At 40.0% G+C, this 19924-nt stretch overlaps 1 protein-coding gene across 1 annotated transcript in view; it reads right to left on the reverse strand.

Annotated features, from left to right (window-relative positions):
* L2HGDH (L-2-hydroxyglutarate dehydrogenase) overlaps window positions 1-19924 on the reverse strand; it is a 65433-nt gene that overhangs the window by 20885 nt on the left and 24624 nt on the right. The window contains exons 5-8 of the mRNA XM_032244546.1: window positions 17875-18037; window positions 12470-12504; window positions 3212-3379; window positions 1795-1952 (exon numbers count right to left, since the gene is read on the reverse strand). Coding sequence (XP_032100437.1) covers window positions 1795-1952; window positions 3212-3379; window positions 12470-12504; window positions 17875-18037 — 524 coding nt within the window. The remainder of the gene's footprint in view (window positions 1-1794; window positions 1953-3211; window positions 3380-12469; window positions 12505-17874; window positions 18038-19924) is intronic.

Consider the following 19924-nt stretch of genomic DNA (forward strand, 5'->3'; position numbering starts at 1 on the left):
AGCCCTGTCTAAATCAATCAACCAACCAGTGAAAATCAACCTTTGGCCAATATCAGAAGGAATCCTCATCAGCTCAGGAGGTAAACAGAGCTGAGTGTGGTGCTGTGTGGCTGTAGTTTCAGCTACTAGGGAGGTTGAAGTAGGAGGATTGTTTAAGCCCAGGAGTTTGAGGCTGCAGTAAGCAATAATTCTGCCAGTGCACTCCAGCCTGGGCAACAGTGAGACTTTGAGCCCCGCCCCCAAAAAAAGAGGTAAACATCTTCTAATCTCAAATTCCCAAGGAGTGCTGGTTTCAAACTGGGACTCTATAAAGCCTACCCATATCAAAACTTTCTAATGCAAATATCACATGCCTTCAACACACCTAAAAGGCAGGGTATGAAAGCAACAGGACATCTACCCTAGTTTTCTTTAGTCAGCCAGAGGTAAAATACTTTACCTCTGTTGAGGTAAAGTTGTTGAGGCAGGGTACGGTGGCTCATGCCTGTAATCCCAGCACTTTTGGAGGCCAAGGCAGGTGGATTACTTGAGCCCAGGAGCTCGAGACCAGCCTGGGTAAGATGGCGAAACTCTCTCTCTACAGGAAACACAAAAATTATCTGGGCATGGTAGCATCTGCCTGTAGTTCCAGCTACTTGGAGGCTGAAGTGGGAGAACTGATTGATCCCAGGAGGTTGAGATGGCAGTGAGTCACAAAGTGAGACCCTGTCTCAAAAAACCAAAACGGACCAGGCGCAGTGGCTCACACCTGTAATCCCAGCATTTTGGGAGTCTGAGGCAGGCAGATCACGCATGAGGTCATGAGTTCAAGACAAGCCTGCCCAACATAGTGAAACACCATCTCTACTAAAAATACAAAAAATTAGCCAGGTGTTGTGGTGTGTGCCTGTAATCCCAGCTACATGGGAGGCTGAGGCAGGAGAATCGTGTGAACCCAGGAGACAGAGGCTGCAGTGAGCAAAGATCACGCCACTGCACTCCAGCCTGGGCGACAGTGCAAGACGCCATCTCAAAAAAAAAAAAAAGAAAAGAAAAATACAACACGAAAAAACAAAAAAAACTTTAGCTGTGATTGTCAAGTAAGACTCCGTAAAGCCTAGATGCATATATGTATATAGTTTTACAAGTACACATGTCAAGAAGCTCCATCCTCAACTTTCAGTTTCAGAATCCATGGAGGGTGAAACTCAAGTACAGCTTTAAAAGCTTTCTAGTGATTTTGATGTGGAACCCTTTAGAGAGAAACATTGCTAGAAGGATCAGATGAAATAGCTAATTCAGTTATTTCTTACAATAGTAAAGAATCTGCATCTTAGGTTAACACAATCGTTTTGTCAGTTTCCTACACAAGGAAATGACTTTGGTCATCAATAATTTCTCCAGTGGCTTACAAAATGATGGAGACTGCCTTGAAATGATTTTATTTAAATAGCCATCTACTGATTTTGAGAGAATCTACCCCCACCCCCAAACAAATAAAACTGGAAGGTTAGGAATACAAGATTTGGATTGCCAGATATATGAATGACTCTAGGCCTTATCTTCTTTTTAACCAAGACATTATCCTGGCTCATCAGGATTTTCTGGAGGGAGTTAAAATGTGATGCTTATTCTAAAATTTCTTTTTTTTTGGCTCCCCCGCCCAAAGCTTTTAATTTGGATTAAAACAAATTTGATATAACAATCACAAATATGGGTATTTACCCAATAAATAGAATATCAAGAAAGACAAAACTTCCCACATTAAAAATATAAGCACATAAAATCATTTTAAAAAATAAATAATGTTGTTACCTATTGACAATTATATCCATAACATCTGTGGCACTGAAGTCAAAGGGTCTGTAACCCTCTCGTTTAAAGGCAAGAACTGCATTAGGACCTAGCCAAATACTGCCATCCATCCTTGGTGTGAAGTGAACTCCTAGGAAAGGAAATCTGCTATCTGGGACCTATAAATTTAACATAGTAAGTAACAGCCTCATTTCACATTCCATGTTATTAGAGATGCAAACATTCAATTGGTAACATAAAATACTTTCCTCCCATGCATTTAATTTGTATTGTGAACTGTACTCAGATATACTTTTCCATTAACATGTTTCTGCTTAGAAATGCACACAAGAAACCCTGATGCTGGCTGGGAGCAGTGGCTCATGCCTGTAATCTCAACACTTAAGGAGGCTGAGGCAGGCAGATCACTTGAGATCGGGAGTTCGAAATCAGCCTGGGCAACATGGTGAAACTCCATCTCTACTAAAAACACAAAAATTAGCCGAGCGTGCTGGTGTGCACCTGTGATCCTAGCTACTTGGAGGCTGAGGCACATGAATCGCTTTAACCCGGGAGGGAGAGGTTGCAGTGAGCCAAGATCACACCACTGTACTCTAGCCTGGGTGACAGGGTGAGACTCTGTCTCAAAAAAAAAAAAAAAAAAAAAAAAAAAAGAAAGAGAAACTCTGATGCTATTAACACTAATACATTGTTCCATCTATGCATCTTTCTGGGTAAAGGAAAAAAAAAAGATGAACTGTCCTACTTCAGGTTATTCTCTGTCTCTCACAAGGGATATTTGTGACTGGCAAGTAAAATCAGAGCTGCCAGAAAAAAACACATTCATAGCACAGGCTTCTACAAAGTATGGATACATGTGGTTGAAGCAGATGAAATTCATGTTTTGTCGAGGTCAGAAATATGAAATAGCTGAATACTTACTATTTTATCTGGTTCAAACTAATATATTTTAAGAGATTCATTCATTTCCAGGGTATTTCCAGACAGAAGAATGAAACTCTTCATTTAAACACCTCTGTCTTCTACTCCCTAAAACTACAGAGTGGCCACGTCCCTTTTCTGCACCTAAAGATAGTGAACTGAGGAAAAGGGTTGGGTATCAGGGACTTCCATAAGGGAAGGTTCTCCCATTCCCTCCACCAGAGAGGAGGAAGAACCCAGTTCCTTCTTGATAGCACTTCCCATAGTGCACTCATGCTTTCTGGAGACATGTAATTGCAGGCAATTAATTATAATTTAATAACCATGACCCTGGGATAAAGATTTAGGGATTTAACCGCAAGAGAAACAGATGAAATGCTTACAAACACTCCTTCAAAATCTCTCTTACTTCTGACCCAAATAAAAGTTGTTTTCATCTCCTTTATGCCCACCACCTGCTTGAGAAAAATGAGAAGTAGGAAGCGTCATTACCTACCGGATAAATATTTCCTTTTACAAGATAACATTTTTCAGGCTTCAAGAGCAGGTAATCTCCTCGGAATGGTACAATTCGAGGATCAGAAGGGCAGCCACTCAACTCTGAAATACGGTCTGAGTAAAGTCCTGCACAAGTCACAACATACTGACATCGAATTTCTTCTCCCTAGTGCAAAATAAAAGAACAGTTATTTGTATAAAGTAAAGAGGAGCAGAATAGGTCAAGAGCGGAAAAACAGGAGATAGAAAAAATGTAGAGAAATTCAATTTTTTCTAAAAGAGTATACTCAATACAGGTTTTAACAAAATATGTTCTTTAGCATTTAGGTGGCAGCTAGAAACTAAGGACAGTGGCATGTAACAGGATGTCACCTTAAATTTTGTACTTTAGCAATAATAATGGTCGACCTAGTAAGGATACATCATAAGGTACACATGCATGCACACAAATACATACAAATCTGTTTATTAGGACCTAGCCTTTTAACTATTTGTTGCGCAAAGATGCAAACATCATTTAGATAGCCTCCAACAATTTTTTTTTTTTTTTTTTTGCTCTCCAACCCAACCCACAGCTTTTAATTTGGATTAATAAAAAAATTCAATATACCAATCACAAACATGGGGATTTACCCAAGAAGTGGAATATCAAGGAAGACAAAACTTCCTACATGAAAAACATAAGCATGTAAAATCGTTTTTAAAAATAAAGTTGTTACCTATTAATATAGATGACATCTATAACATCTCTGGCACTGAAGTTAAAGGGTCTGTAAGCCTCTCATTAAAAGGCAACCTCTGTACTGCAACCAGCTTCTCCTGTATTTGAGCAATTACCCTGTTATTCTTCAGTTGCTTCACACTCAATAATCCTGCTCAATTGCAACTGTAACCTACCCACCAACAAATTTCTCCTTCCTGATCAGCATCTACTTTGCAAACTGAGGATACTTTAGAAATCTCATTCATTCAATCCACATTTACTGAGAGTACATACTACATACTAGGTTTGCTTTAGTGAGTAAGAGACTGCTAATGTTAGGCTGTTATAATTTCCTATAAATTTTATTTTGTGATTATCATCTGCTTATTTTTAATTTTACTTGTCAAGTTTAGCCAATTTGGTACCGTATTTCCTAAATGATTTCATTTATCCTGCATTCACCACCATACTCGAATTCCCATCTCTTTACTTCTCACAACACCTAGCAACTGTTCTTATTCTTAGATCTTCTTCCCAGATGACCTATTTTTGAAGCCTCAGAGTTCTCAGTTGACTCACCATTTTTTTTCTTTCCAGGCCTTACTATTTAGCCTTATTGTATTGAGCTAAATTTTCAACTCTGTATGGATCCTATTTTTGCCCTTGCTAGAAAGTTAAGCCTCTTTTCAGGAGTTATACATGTCATATTTTTTACAAAAATCCAATGAAACACCTCCACAGTGAATTCAAATTAGCTCGACTAAGCCACTGATCATTTTAAGACCTTTAAAGTCAAAAGGGCTGTCTAGGTCTTGCTCTGTCACCCAGGCTGGAGCACAATGGAGCAGTTCTGGCTCACTACGGCCTCAATTGACCTCTTGGGTTCAAGTAATTTTCCTGCCTAAGCGAGTAACTGGAACTACAGGCATGAGCCACCACACCCAGTCAAAAACACCTTCTTCTAAATAGGTTAATATCTTTCCTGTTCACCTAGAGTTATATACCAGAAATATGAGAAGTATTTTTGTGATACAAATCATTAGTTCCTACATAAAAGATTGGCAGTTCCTTTGTTCTTGGAATAAAATAATGCAGATAAGTCCTATGATAGATGTAAAGATAATAACAGAATTTATAAAATAGTACCAGCATGCAATAACCTAACAGTTCTCTTTAAAAGCTTAAGCAACAGTTCCGAAAAAGAAATTATCAAAAACTATCACAGGTCTCTGAAATTATTTTATGCTACATGTGAAACAATAATTAAATTCAGCAACATATTAGGTAACCTTCAAATGATACATCAGTTCAACATAAATTTCTTTTAGGCTAGGTACAGTGGCTCACTCCTGTAGCCCCAACACTTTGGGAGGCCAAAGTGGGAGGATCACTTGAGCCCAGGAGTTGGAGACCAGCCTGGGCAACATAAAGAGACCTTGTCTCCATAAGTTTTATTAGAGATAAAGTCTCTAATTTAAAAAAAAAAAAAAAAAAAAAAAAAAAAAATTTTTAAGAAGGCAAAAACAAACCATGCATGTCTATTGCTCTTTCATAAGTGAAGCAGATTTTCCCCCGATATCCAATGTATAAGTCTTTAATTAGCAAATCCTCCCTGCAAAAAAATTATTTTAAAAATCCCCTGCCAGGCGCAGTGGCTCACACCTGTAATCCCAGCACTCTGGGAGGCTGAGATGGGTAGATCATTTGGGGCCAGGAGTTCAAGACCAGCCTGGCCAAATGGCAAAGCCCTGCCTCTACTAAAAATGCAAAAATTAACCAAGCATGGTGAGACACACCTGTAATCCCAGCAACTTATGTTGCTGAGGCACAACAATCACTTTAATCTGGGAGGTGGAGCTTGCAGAGAGCCAAGATCATGCCTCTGCACTCCAGCCTGGGCAACAGAGTGAGATTGTCTCAAAAAGAAAAAATTCCTTTTAACTTTTCATAAAGCCATTTCAACCTGGTAAGTGGACCCCCCCAATTTAAATTTGAACCCCAAAACTATACTTAAAATGCCAAAATAAAGAACAGCAACTATCCTAACTCTAGGTAACGTACATATCCACTGGTATGTCATAGGCCCCTGTATATATTCTATCATATAATACTATAGTGAAAATGTCCCTTAGATGAAGGCAGGCACAGAAACAGAATTTTAATTCTTCTTTGAATGGAAAGCCTACCACTTGGGTCACGTGACCCAGCAAATCTGATGGTCATCGATGTGTCTGCAGCAGACAGTCATGCTTTATAGAGCCCTTGGCAGGCACCTGTAGGCAAATCATACCACAGAACTTTAGGGTTTTTAGAGGAAAGTTATACCATCCTCTGCAGATAACTATCCTCCTTTTGAGAAAGTGCTTTTAGCTTTGACTGAACACTTGACTACAGGTCATTAAGTTGCCATATGAACTACCCATTATTAACTAGGTATTGCTATCTGACTCATCAAGCAACAAAATTGGGTGTGTACAGCAGCATTCCATCATCAAGAATTATAAGGGTTGTACAGGTCCTGCTGGCACAAGTAAGTTGCAGAGGCAAGTGGTTCCAATTCCCATGATCCCTACTCCTGCTAAATTGCCTCCTTCCTATCAACTTGCCTCTGTGGCCTCACAGGGAGTTCTCTATGACCAGTTGGCCAAGGAAGAAAAAATAAAGGCCAGGTTTACAAATGGTTCTGCACAATATTCTGATACCACACAAAAGTGATCAGCCACAGCACCAGAGCCCCACTCATGCATGGCCCTGAAAGACTGTGGTAAAGGAAAATATTCTGAGTGGGCAGATCTCTGAACACTATACCTGGTTGTTTATCTTACTTTAGAAGGACAGATGGCCAGAGGTATGGATCTACACTGTTTCCTGTGCAACAACTAATGGTTTGGCTGGATGGACAAGGAAAGGACCTCTGGAGAAAGGTATATGAATAGACCACTCCAAATAGCTTCAGAGAGTAAAGACATTTGAGTTCCATATGAATGCTCACTGAAAAATAACCTTGGCCAAGGCTGACTTTAATAATCAGTAGAAAAAGATGACCTGCTCTGTGGATGTTAGTCTCTTTCTCTAGGCACCCGTCTTTACCTGATGGCATCATGAACTAAATGATTAGGCATAAAGATAGTCTCCAATAAATGGTGTTGGGAAAACTGGATATATCCATGCAAAACAATGAAACTGGACTCCTATCTTACATCATTCACAAAAATTAACTTGAACTGGACTAAATATTAAAATAAAAGATTAAAGATTTTAGATAAAAAACTAAGACTCTTGGAAGAAAACATAGGGGAGACATTGGTCTTAGCAATGATTTTTTTTTTTTTGATAGGGCATCAAAAGCACAGGCAACAAAAGCAAAAATAAACAAGTGGGACTATAACAAACTAAAAAGCTTCTGTACAGCAAAAAAAAAAAAAAATGACAACAATAAAAAGACAGCCTACAGATTGGAGAAAATATTTGCAAACCATACATCTGATAACAGGTTAATATCCAAAATACATAAAAAACTCATATAACTCAAAAGCAAAAGAACAAATAAGCTGATTAAAAAATGGGTAAAGAAGCTGCGCATGGCAGCACATGCCTATAATCCCACTACTTGGGAGGCTGAGGCAGGAGGACAGCTTGAGCCCAGGAGTTTGAGGCTGCAGTGGGCCATGATCATGCCAGTGGACTTCAGCCAGGGTGATAGAGACCCTGTCTAAAAAAAAGGTGGGGGAGGGAAGGACCTGAATATACATTTTTATGTTTTTTTTTTTTTCAAAAAAGATATACAGATAGCCAACAGATACATGTAAAGGTGTTCAAATCACTAATCATCAGGAAAATCAAAACCACAGTAAGATATTATCTCACATCTGTCAGGATGTCTATTATCAAAAAGACAAAAGAAAACAAGCATTGGTAAGGATGATGGGAATGTAAATTGGACAGCCATCATGGGAAATGGTATGGATGTTCCTTGAAAAATTAAAAATAGAACTACCATATGAGCCAAATTAAAAACAGAACTACCATATAATTTCCTCTGGGTATACACCCAAAGAAAACAAAACCAGTAGTACCTCAAGGAGATACCTGCATTTCACATTCATTGCAGCGTTATTCACAACAGCCAAAACATGAGAACAACATAAAAGTCCACTGACAGATGAATGGATAAAGAAAAGGTCATCTATATACACAATGTAATACTATTCAGCCATAAAAAGGAGGAAATCCTGCCATTTGTGACAACATGGATGAGTGTGGAAGATACTGTGCTAAGTGAAATAAGCCAGACAGTGAAAGACAAATATTGTATGATCTCAATTACATGTGGGATGTAAAAAGTTGAACTTATTGGCTGGGGATGGTGGCTCACACCTGTAATTCCAGCACTTTGGGAGGCTGAGGTGAGCAGATCATGAGGTCAGGAGTTCGAGATCAGCCTGTCCAACATAGGAAAACCCCGCCTCTACTGAAAATACAAAAAATTAGCTGGGCATGGTGGTGGACACCTGTAATCCCAGCTACTCGAGAGGCTGAGGCAGGAGAATCACCTGAACCAGGGAGGCAGAGGTTGCAGTGAGCCGAGATGGTGCCACTGCACTTCAGCCTGGGTGACGAGCAAAATGCCATCTCAAAAAACAAGAAACAATAAAAAAAAAACAAACGAAAAATCCACGTTGAACTCATAGAAAAAGAGAGTACAATGATGGTTGCTAGGGACTGGGAGGGTGGTGGGCTGGAATGGGATGATATTAGTCAAAGGGTACAAACTTTCAGTTACAGGATGAATAAGTTCTAGAAATCTAATATACAGCATGGCGACTGTAGGTAATGATACTGTATGGTATATTACTAAGATAGCAAATCTAAGTGTTCTCATCACACACACATAAATTGTGACTATGTGAGGTGACAGATGTGACATCAAATAACTTGACTGTGATAATCATTTCACAGTGTAAACATAAAGCTGGAAAAAATAGTTATGGTAGCAAGGATGGAGGTGATGCATAGGCTTGGCAACATGGACTTACTCACCAAGGCTGATCTGTCTACAGCTACTACTGAGTGCTCAATCTGCCAATAGCAGAGATCAACAGAGCCACTGACATGGTCCCTAGACCACTTTCATCACAGAAAAGGCAGCACTTATTTCTTACTGGAATAGACATTTGCTCTGAACATATATTCGTCTTCCCTGCCTATAATGCTTCTGCCAAAGTCACCATGTGTGAACTTATGAGATGTTTTATTCACCATCATGGTATTTTACACAGAAGCATTACTTCTGATCAATGAACTTACTCTGTAGCAAACGAAATGCAGCTATAGGCTCAGACGCATGGTAAAAAAAGTGAATGGTAAAACTCACTGATTTTACCATTTTCCTCAACACCCTGAAGCCACAGGTGACAGAAACTGAAATGGGCTTTAGAAGTAATAGCACTAGCTGGCTGGCAACTCCTTGCAGGGCTGGGGCAATGTCCTCCAGGATGCTCTGTGTGCTGTAAATCAATGATTAATATATGGTATTGTTTCTCCCATAGCCAGAATTCACAGGTCTGAAAACTGAGGTAGAAATGAGAGTGGTTCCTTACTATTACCCCGATGATCCACTACTTGAAATTTTTGCACTCTATCCCCACAAGTTTAGTCTTATTAACTAGAGTTCTTAGTTCTCAAGGGAGAAATACTTCCATTAGAGAATGAACAGTGGTTCCATTAAGCTGGAATCTGATACTGCAACACCTGGCCACTTTGGCCACCTTGGCCTCCCAAAGTGCTGGGATTACAGGCGTGAGCCACAGCGCCCTTACCAGTAAATCAAAGAGGAGACTGCTGTACTGAATTGGTTAACTAATCCTGACTCTCAAGAAAATAGAGTTGCTACCACAACTAGGCTTGGAGATGATACACAGGAATATGCCTGGAATACATATCTCCTGAAGCTTCCCTTAGTATTCCCATATCCTGCTATAAAAGCTACTGAAAACTACCTTGACCCAGAACAGCCAGGGCTGCTAATGGCACAGACTTCAGGAATGAAAGTTTGAGCTACACCCCCAAACTGGAAACCATGACCAGCTGAGATGCTTGCCAAACGCAAAGAGAATATGAAATGAATAGCAGGGGGAAAGAAATTATAAATATTGGCTACGGCCACACAGTTACAGAAACGAGGGATGTTATAATCTGAGTAGTTATTTACTTTAAAATAATAAATGTATTTGTCTATACATTACCTAATTCATTCTTTATTCCCATTGCTACAGACTGAATTGTGCCCCCCCAGCCCCAAGTCATATGTTGAAGCCCCAGCCTTTGATGTGAACTATATTTGGAGATAGGGCCTTTAGGAGGTAATTAAGGTTAAATTAGGTCATAAGGGTAGGGACTAATCCAATATGACTGGTATCCTTATAACAGGAAGAGATACCCAAGATTATGCTTTCTCTTTCTAGGCAGACACAGAGAAGAGGCCATGTGAGGACATAGTAAGAAGACAGCCATTAACAAGCCAGAAATCAACCCTACCAGCACCTTAATCTTGGACTTCTAGCCTCCAGAACTGTGGGCTACTCATTTTGTGCTATTTTGTTATGCAGTGTGAGAAGATTAATACACTCATCTCTACCATTCCTGCGTTATCTAACACAGGGTTTCTCTACCTCAGTACTACTGACTTTGGGCTAGACATTTCTTTGTTTTGGAGGCCTGTTCCCCACACTGAAGGATGTTTAGCAATATTCCTGGTATCTACCTACCAAATCACAGTACCTGTGCCCCTCCCCGCTCCCAGTTGTGAGAATCAAAAACGTTGGGGTTGAGCGCTCACACCTATAATCCCAGCACTTTGGGAGGCTGAGGTGGATGGATCACCTGAGTTCGGGAGTTCAAGACCAGCATGAACAACATGGAGAAATCCCGTCTCTATTAAAAATACAAAATTAGCTGAGTGTGATGGTGCATGCCTATAATCCCAACTACTAGCAAGGCTGAGGCAAGGTAATCACTTGAACCCGGGAGGTGGAGGTTGGGGTGAACTGAGATTATGCCATTGCACTCCAGCCTGGGCAACAACAGTGAAACTCTGATTCAAGAAAATAAAATAAAATGCCTCCAAACATTGCCAAATGCTCCCCAAGGAGCAAAATTGCTTCAAGTTGAGAACTACTAATCTAAGATGCTTAAATAGTGGTTAACCTTGTATCTTAGCATTTAAGTTACAGGATCTCAAAGGGGGTGTGTAACTCAACTAGAAAAAATTAAACATAATCCAGGATGGATAAAGTAGACTTTGTAACTTTTTTTGAAACGGAGTCTCGTGCTGTCACCAGGCTGGCGTGATCTCAGCTCACTACAACCTCTGCCTCTCGGGTTCAAGCCATTCTCCTGCCTCAGCCTCCCAAGTAGCTGGGACTACAGGCGCGCACCACCACATCCAGCTAATTTTTTTGTATTTTTAGTAGAGACAGGGTTTCACCATGTTGGCCAGGATGGATGTAATCTCCTAACCTCATGATCTGTCTGCCTCGGCCTCCCAAAGTGCTGGGATTATAGGCGTGAGCCACCGCACCCAGCCCAATTTTGTATATTTTTTGAGAGTTAATTAGCATGTCTTCAGTCCTATGAAGGACAGTTATACCTTGTTAGGTGGAAGCATACTTTTACTACTGTCTTTATTTGGAAGCTAATATGCTTCTAAAGTTTTAAGAGGAATGGACAGATGTCAGGTTGACAAAGGGTAGACTATAGGGATTTGTACTGGGTCCATTTGGTTAAGCTCGGAACTATGCTCGACAGAATCCCCTTCTCTTCATGGTTCCAACTTAAGAGTTGATGAAAACAGGAGCTGCATATAATCTGGTGGCAAAAGTAAGTCAGCAGGCATTATTCTCTGAAGGTCATCCTAGTCCAATGAGGTGACAAAGAGACACCCATTGTCCAGTGAATTCCAGCTCCATGTTCAAGTCTGTTTCCCAATTACTGATCCGTCAACTTTCTTCTGATTCTCTGCTTCTCCAGAAACTTCCACAATTGTGTAAGGTCTAACTCCTATAATAAATTCTATAGCAGTCATTAATGACTCTGCTCCCTTGCGTACAACCTAATGCAGCAAACCTACAGGGAATCCACTGCTTCTATGACATTCTGCGGTTCTTGCTTCAGGTCTATATGAAGATGAAAGAAAGCAGTCCATCTCCCTCTGTACAACCTGCATACTCTAACAAAGTCTTCTAATTTATAGAGTTAATAAGTTAGTAGAGCTCAGTAGGCAGAGTGATAAAATATCTATCAGTTTTGCCCTAAAATTAAATACTCCATATGCTTATAATCTTGTTCTTTGCCAGCACAGCCACTTTATGAGGACATTCTCAAGTTCAAACCCTCCTTAAACGCTGTGAAACGGCCCTAAAATAAATTCTCTCATTACTTTTATATCAGACAAATGTCATTCAATAACATAAAATACAGCACTGTGAATTAATTTAATTTTTAAGAAAGGGGAGGGAAAGAAAGTAACCAGCAGTTTTGCTTAAGAATCTTTACCTTTGTATTCTTTATAACAATCAGATATTTCATTCCTGAAAAAAAGAATAAGTAAAACATTTATTTTTAGGCCAATATGATTTGAAATATTATACTGGTAACAAATTTAAATAATTTTTTCCTGTCATTACTATGATTGCACCTTACAGTTCATTCTGAAACATTTTACCAAATAATGATTAAATACATCCATACTTAACAATATATAAGACTCCAGCTGTTTTCAGCTTGATTTTAACCGATCTAAACGTATAAATCATTCTCCACCTAACCTCTAACATAGACATAGCTTTTCTCTGAACTATAATCCTGGAAATCACACTGTAAAATGGATCATGATAAATCAGTATGTATTTTCCCACAGAGCTAAAGCTATGATATGAGAAACCTTGTCATCCAAGTGTTGCTTACTGGATTCCTTTCAGGTTCCATGTTTTCTAGAGAAGCAAGAGTTCTCGTAACACAAAAACTTCCAATAAAAAACTGACCATTTTTTAAATTAGTTCCCACTCAGATACATGGGCTCTCCAAGTTTTATAAAGCATACGTACAGCAGATGAAGAACACAATCTACTTGTATCATAAATTTATTATGCTGCCTACCTAAAGGAATCCTAATTATTTAACAATTTTGCTCATCATCTTAGAATTTGGAAAGACAGAATGATTCAGATAGCCTAGATCTCCTTAAAAACCTGTCAAAGGGTTGGGTGGGGTGGCTCACACCTGTTATCCCAGCACTTTGGGAGGCTGAGACTGGTGGATCATGAGGTCATCCTGGCCAACATGGTGAAACCGTGTCTCTACTAAAAATACAAAAAAGTTGGCCGAGCATGATGGTAGGTGCCTGTAATCCCAGCTACTTGGGAGGCTGAGGCAGGAGAATCGCTTGATCCTGGGAGGCGGAGGTTGTAGTGAGCTGAGATCGCGTCACTGCACTCTAGCCTGGGCACCAGTGTGAGACTCCATCTCAAAAAAAAAAAAAAAAAACTGTCAAGGTAGAAAGAATATTACTTTTTTTCTCCTTCAAATTTCTCAACAGCAAACAGAAGGCTCAAAAATCTATCATTTGGACAAAAAAAAAAAATAAATAATGCCCTCAAAGCAAAACAAAGCAAACTTTAAGTGCAGTCTGAAACTGTGGGGGTGAAGTGGGTGAGTTCCAAATGGCCAGGTCAATTTATGACCTTACACTGTCATTCTGACATTCTGAAACCTGGGTTTGTCTAAGAATCACTAAAGGCTTATTAGTAGGTGCTATTCCCAGACATTCTGACTCAGTAAGTCTGGGTGATACTAAAATTGGCATTTTGGGCCAGGAACAGTGGCTCATTCTTGTAATCCCAGCATTTTGGGAGGCCAAGATGGGCAGGTCACTTGAGCTTGGGGGCTCAAGACTAGCACGGGCTGGGCTGGCGGGCGCAGTGGCTCATGCATGTAATTCTAGCACTTTGGGAGACCGAGGTGGGTGGATCATGAGGTCAGGAGATTGAGACTACCCTGGCTGACACGGTGAAATCCGGTCTCTGCTAAAAATACAAAAAATTAGCAGGGTATGGTGCCACGCACCTATAGTCTCAGCTACTTGGGAGGCTGAGGCAGGAGAATTGCTTGAACCCAGGAGGCGGTGGTTGCAGTGAGCCAAGGTTGTGCCAATGCACTCCAGCCTGGGCAACAGAGCAAGACTTCGTAAAAAAAAAAAAAAAAGACCAGCATAGGCAACATGTGAGACCTCATCTCTTTTCATAATAAGAAAGAAAGGAAGAAAAGGGAAGGGAAGAAAAGGGAAGGGAAGAAAAAGGGGAAAAATGGAAGTGAAGGAAAAGGAAATGGAAAAGGAAAGGGGAGGGGAGGGAAGGGGGAGCCAAGGTGGGTGAGTTACTTGAGGTCAGGAGTTCGAGACCAGGGTTGTGAAACCCTGTCTACTAAAAATACAAAATTAACTGGGCTTGATGGTGCATGCCTGTAATCCCAGCTACTCAGGAGGCTGATGCAGGAGAATCGATTGAACTCAAGAGGCAGTAGTTGGAATAAGCCAAGATCGTGCCATTGCACTCTGGTCTGGGCAACAGAGTGAGACTCCATCTCAAAAGAAAAAAAGAAAAGGAATATACAAGAAAAAGTTTTTTTGAAATTACTCCTTGGTGGTCACTTCTCTAAGATTGAGCCATATGGGTCACTGCTTTTTTTTAAAGATGGAATCTCATTCTGTTGCCCAGGCTGGAGAGCAGTACAGTGGTGCAATCTCAGCTCACTGCAGTCTCCACCTACCGGATTCCAGCAATTCTCCTGCCTCAGCCTCCCGAGTGGCTGAGATTACAGGCACACACTATCACACCCAGATAATTTTTGTATTTTTAGTAAAGACAAGACTTCACCATGTTGGCAAGTCTGGTCTGGAACTCCTGACCTCAGGTAATCCGCCAGCCTCAGCCTCCCAAAGCATGGGATTACAGACATGAGCCACCAAACCTCCCAGGTCACTGCTTTACACAGACATATTTATAGCTATTAATAAAAAGGATCAGTTCAGTCCTGTTTGGGCTTCACATAGACATCAGGCTTACCAATTTTCCTACTGACTATGTTTGCCATTTAGAGATATAGAACCTAAATAGTTATACCAGTAAGCTAGACATTTGAGTCCCATAGGATTTTGCAAGTCAAAAAAAATTACTTTATTTACATTTTAAATGAAAAAAAAAAAAAGTTTAGTAAAGATGGGGTTTTATCATGTTGCCCAGGCTGGTCTTGAACTCGAGCTCAAGCAATCCACCTACCTCAGCCTCCCAAAGTGCTGGGATTACTGTTTACCACTGTGCCCAGCCCTAAAAAAAATTTTTTTTGAGACAGGATCTCACTCTGTTGCCCAGGCTGGAGGGCAGTGGTGCAATTATAGCTCACTGCAGCCTCAAATTCCTCTGCTCAAGCGATCCTCCTGCCTCAGCCTCCTAAGTAGCTGGGACTACAAGGTGTGTGCTTACCACACCCAGCTAATTTTTTTAATTTTTTGTAGAGACAGGGTCTCATTATGTTGCCCAGGCTGGTCTTATACTGTCCTCAAGTGATCTTCCCTCCTTGGCCTCTCAAAGTACTTTTGTAAATTTTAATTTTACCATTTGATTTGCTGTCCAGACTTCTAATGGAGACAGAAAGGAAAAAACAATCCTTCAGAATAGCATGTGTTCCCCAGGAGTGATAACGTCCAGCACAGTGGAAGACTAATTTACATGTTTATATAGATGAATAAACCAAAAAGGAGATGTCATATGAAATTTTTTTCTCTCCTTTCCCTTTCCAAGAGCATAATAAATTATCATTCAGATTGGGTACAGTGGCTCACACCTATAATCCCAACGCTTTGGGAGGCTGAGGCAGGTTAATTACTTGAACCCAGGAGGCAGAGGTTGCAGTGAGCCAAGATCATGCCATGGCGTTCCAGCCTGGGCGACAAGATGAAACTCCATCACAAAAATACAAATAAATTATCATTCATAGTTACAAAATTCTGATTTTATAGGAACTTTCAAAATTCTTCAATTCATGGTTCTTTGTCCTTTAGTCTACTGGTTTATTTCTACTCCTGGTTGTTAAAACTAGTATAACTGTAAGTCTAGAGCAATGGTTCTCAACCAGGAGTGATTCCTTCACCCCAAAATCTCAGGGAACATTTGCCAACATTTAGAGACATTATTGTCATTACTTGGGGGCATGATGATACTGGCATCTAGTGGACAGAAGCCAGGGTTACTGCAAAACATCCTGCAGTGCACTGGATAGCCCCCTACAACAAAGAATAATCTGCCCCCAGTATCAGTAGTGTCAGGATTAAGCAACACTTTCCTAGACCTCCCCTCTGCAATTACTTTGGTGTCCTACTTTCCTAGTCCAGCCTCTTAGCTTCCGCCTTCCTGTTGTGCTTCAGAGCCAGTCTTTTTCCTTCATTCTAACCACCCAATTTCTCAAACCCTTCTGTCTTCATTAAACCAATGAAGCTTTCCACCGGCATCTTGTTAATTTGAAATCCTTGCTCGTTATTCAGCTTGTGGGGAACATGGTGTGGGTCCAGTATAGTTCAGTAATTAACCATGTTGGCTTTAGGTATAGATAGTCTGAGTTCAAATCCAAACTTCACCACTTACTACTTGTACAACCACAGCCAAGTTTCTTACTCTCTCTGTGCCTCAGTTTTCTCACCCTAAAAAATGTGAGTAAAAATGGTACCCTGCCGCAGAGAATTGTAAGAGTCAAATGAGTTAATACTTGGAAAGTATCAAGTACTTAAAAAAATGTTAGCTACTGGCCAGACACAGTGGCTCATGCCCATAATCCTAGCACTTTGGGAGGTCGAGTGGGCAGATCACTTGAGTCCAGGCATTCAAGAGCAGCCTGGGCAACACAGTGAAACACCATCTCTATAAAAAATACAAAAACTGGGCCAGGTATGGTGGCTTACACCTGTAATCCTAGCACTTTGGGAGGCTGAGGAGGGGGAATCACTTAAGCTTGGGAGTTCTATATCAGCCTGGGCAACATAGTGAGACCTCGTCTGCATAAAAATTAAAATTAAAAGGAAGAAAAATAGAAAAATTAGCTGGATGTGGTAGCAAGCACCTGTAGTTTCAGTTACTCTGGAGGCTGAGGTGGGAGGATCACTTGAGCCTGGGAGGTGAAGGTTACAGTGAGCTGGGACTGCACTACACTCCAGCCTAGATGACAGAGTAAGACCCTGCCTCAAAAAAAAAAAAAAAAAGTGCATTTTTAACAAACATTGCCAAGAGATTCTGACTCTAACCTAGACAGCAGGGAAGTGTCTGGAGACTAATTTTCCATAAACAGCCTTGGCAGTTCAGATTTTAGCACCAGTCAGAAGTGTTGGACCAGGGCCTGGTTCTACCAGCACAAGACCCTCCAGGAATCACAGTTCTCTCACATTCAGTCTCATCCTTGTCCCTTCTACACCTACCTCTGGTTCTGCACCCTACTCTAGCCTACCTCCTAGTGGTCCTCTCACCAGCACTACCCCTCAAAATATCCCAATTTTTTAAAAAAATCAATATAAGTACAGCTGTTCTTTAGTATCCAAGGAGGACAGGTTCCAGGAACCCCACAAATACCAAAATTCAAGGATACTCAAGTCCCTTATATAAAATGGCACATAGCATTTGCATATAACCTGTGCACATACTCCGGACAGTTTAGATAATCTCTAGATTACTTATAATACCTAATGCAATGTAAATGGTATATTTTTTGTTATACTTTTTTATTTGTATTATATATTGTTCTACTGTTATTTTTTTTCCCCAAATATTTTTCATCCATGGTTGATTAAAACCAGAGATGCAGAACTCATGGATATGGAGGGCTGACTATATTCAATAGAAAAGACAAGGATGGCTTACCATCTATACTTCCTGAAGGCCCTTCTTTAGCCATTTCAATATCTTTTACTTCAAAATTGGTCAAGACAGAGCCACCTGCTTTCTGGAAATCTTGGGCAAATGATAAAGCCACCTGCCGATAGTCCACAATGCCAGTATGTGGACAATCAATAGCCATCAGACCCTGAAACAGAATTATGAAAAGATAACAGATAAGAGAAATAATACTTGATAGTAACAAAATCTCTATAATCAAGAAACAATTTTGTCCTTTAGAGGAGTTGATTTTGCCAATTTCTTCTTGCTGCTACGATGAGTTTTTCCATTTATTTATCCTTCACCATACCTGATTCTGATTGGATTCATATCTGATTCTGAGTTGAATTCCGTATCATCAAACAATTATGTTTTAAATAAGCTCTAGTGAGATTTCCCCAGAAGTATATCATATGTTGTACACACTTAGTAAGAAATCAGAGTTGTTCTAGCTACTCACAATGTTTGCAGAGCATTGCTTTGACTTGCTGCCCAGACACTATCTTGGAGACTAAAAATATGGAATGAAGATTTTATGTGGTTAACTCAAACTTTTTCTTCAGGTAATACAAGAAATTAACAGACTGTTCTTTGTTCCTGCTTTTGTCCCTCAAGACACGTCCAAATCAATGCTCATCAATCCGTAAATGAATGACCCATATAACACATCCTTATTTTATTTTTTTAGAATAACTGTTGAATGCGTCATTGCCTTGTCTAATTCTAAAGAAAAGGATAAGAGGAGAATTTCACACAGTAAGTACTGACTACATTTTGGTGATCATTGTTAATAGCACCATTTCTGTTGGCTTTTTTTTGTATGTGAATATATCAGTTCTCCCAATCAATTTCCCCAAGAAAGTAGCCTGGTATCCAGGATAACATCCAGAAGCTGAATGCTATTGGTAAATTCTGCCATCTTCTCATTTGGCCAGCACAGCACTATCGTCATTGTGGTTTTAAAATAATATGTGATATAATACTATTGTAAATGCCCTCACTCTTGTATTCATCACCTATCATCACCCCAACACATTCACCTGCTTGGCCCTTGGAAGATTTTCACTTTGATATCCACCTGTGATGAATGTTTCCTAATGACAGGTCACACTGAGGGTAAAGACTCCCAAAACATCAACAGTCTCTTAACAAACTGAAACCAATGTTTGGTAAACTTCATCATTTTTACCTATAACAGTGGTGAGGGTGATGGGGAAGGAAGGACTTTATTCAAGACACCTTTAGAAAATAATCAAACTACATTTTCTACTATATATTGCCATCCCTAAATACATATAAACACTAAAGATTACAAACTGGAATTACATAAAGTATATCACTTCTGTGGAGTTTTCCTGACAGTCTCATTTCTAGAATATGAGAGTATTTGCCAAGTATAGAAAATCATTCCTTCTGTTTTGATACAGTTGATAAACATAAGACTTTATTTAGACCTAGTCATTGTCTAAATTCACATGTCAGTAACTAGAACTCAATCAACCTATAGACAATATTTTGGATATGATAGCCTTAGAAGCTCACTTAGGATAATACCAAGAGAGATTAGTTCATGAAAACTTCCTTACCTAGCATAAAATTATGTGACAAGTATAACAGAGGGATAAAAACATTCTGTAAAAATGCTTCATTCTGAATCAATAGTTTTTTGCAATCCCAAATAGCTTCCTTATTCATCTTATGCCCCTATTACCCACCACAACGTCTGACACACTGAAGACACTCAAACAGTTACTGAAGGACTGAATTTGAGGGCTGTGTTTAAACATACAAGATTCTCCTCACCACCTTCCAGAACTTCCCTAGAAGGTGTCCCTTCTTTTCTTTCTCGCCTTGGCTTTTCCCCTCCTCATTAGATGCTGGTGTGCCCCACCTATACATGTGTGTTACAGAAAACTGAAAGAGTCACCATCACCAAGCAATCCAATGCTCTGGCCTAGGACTAGCTGCAAGGTAGAGGCTGCAAAGTTAGGGTGGTGTCAGTGGAAAGACTAGCTATGTCTGTCACCCAGAAGGT

Source organism: Sapajus apella, unplaced genomic scaffold, assembly GCF_009761245.1.
Source record: "Sapajus apella isolate SASKATOON/1434 unplaced genomic scaffold, GSC_monkey_1.0 scaffold55, whole genome shotgun sequence".
Lineage (NCBI taxonomy): Eukaryota > Metazoa > Chordata > Mammalia > Primates > Cebidae > Sapajus > Sapajus apella.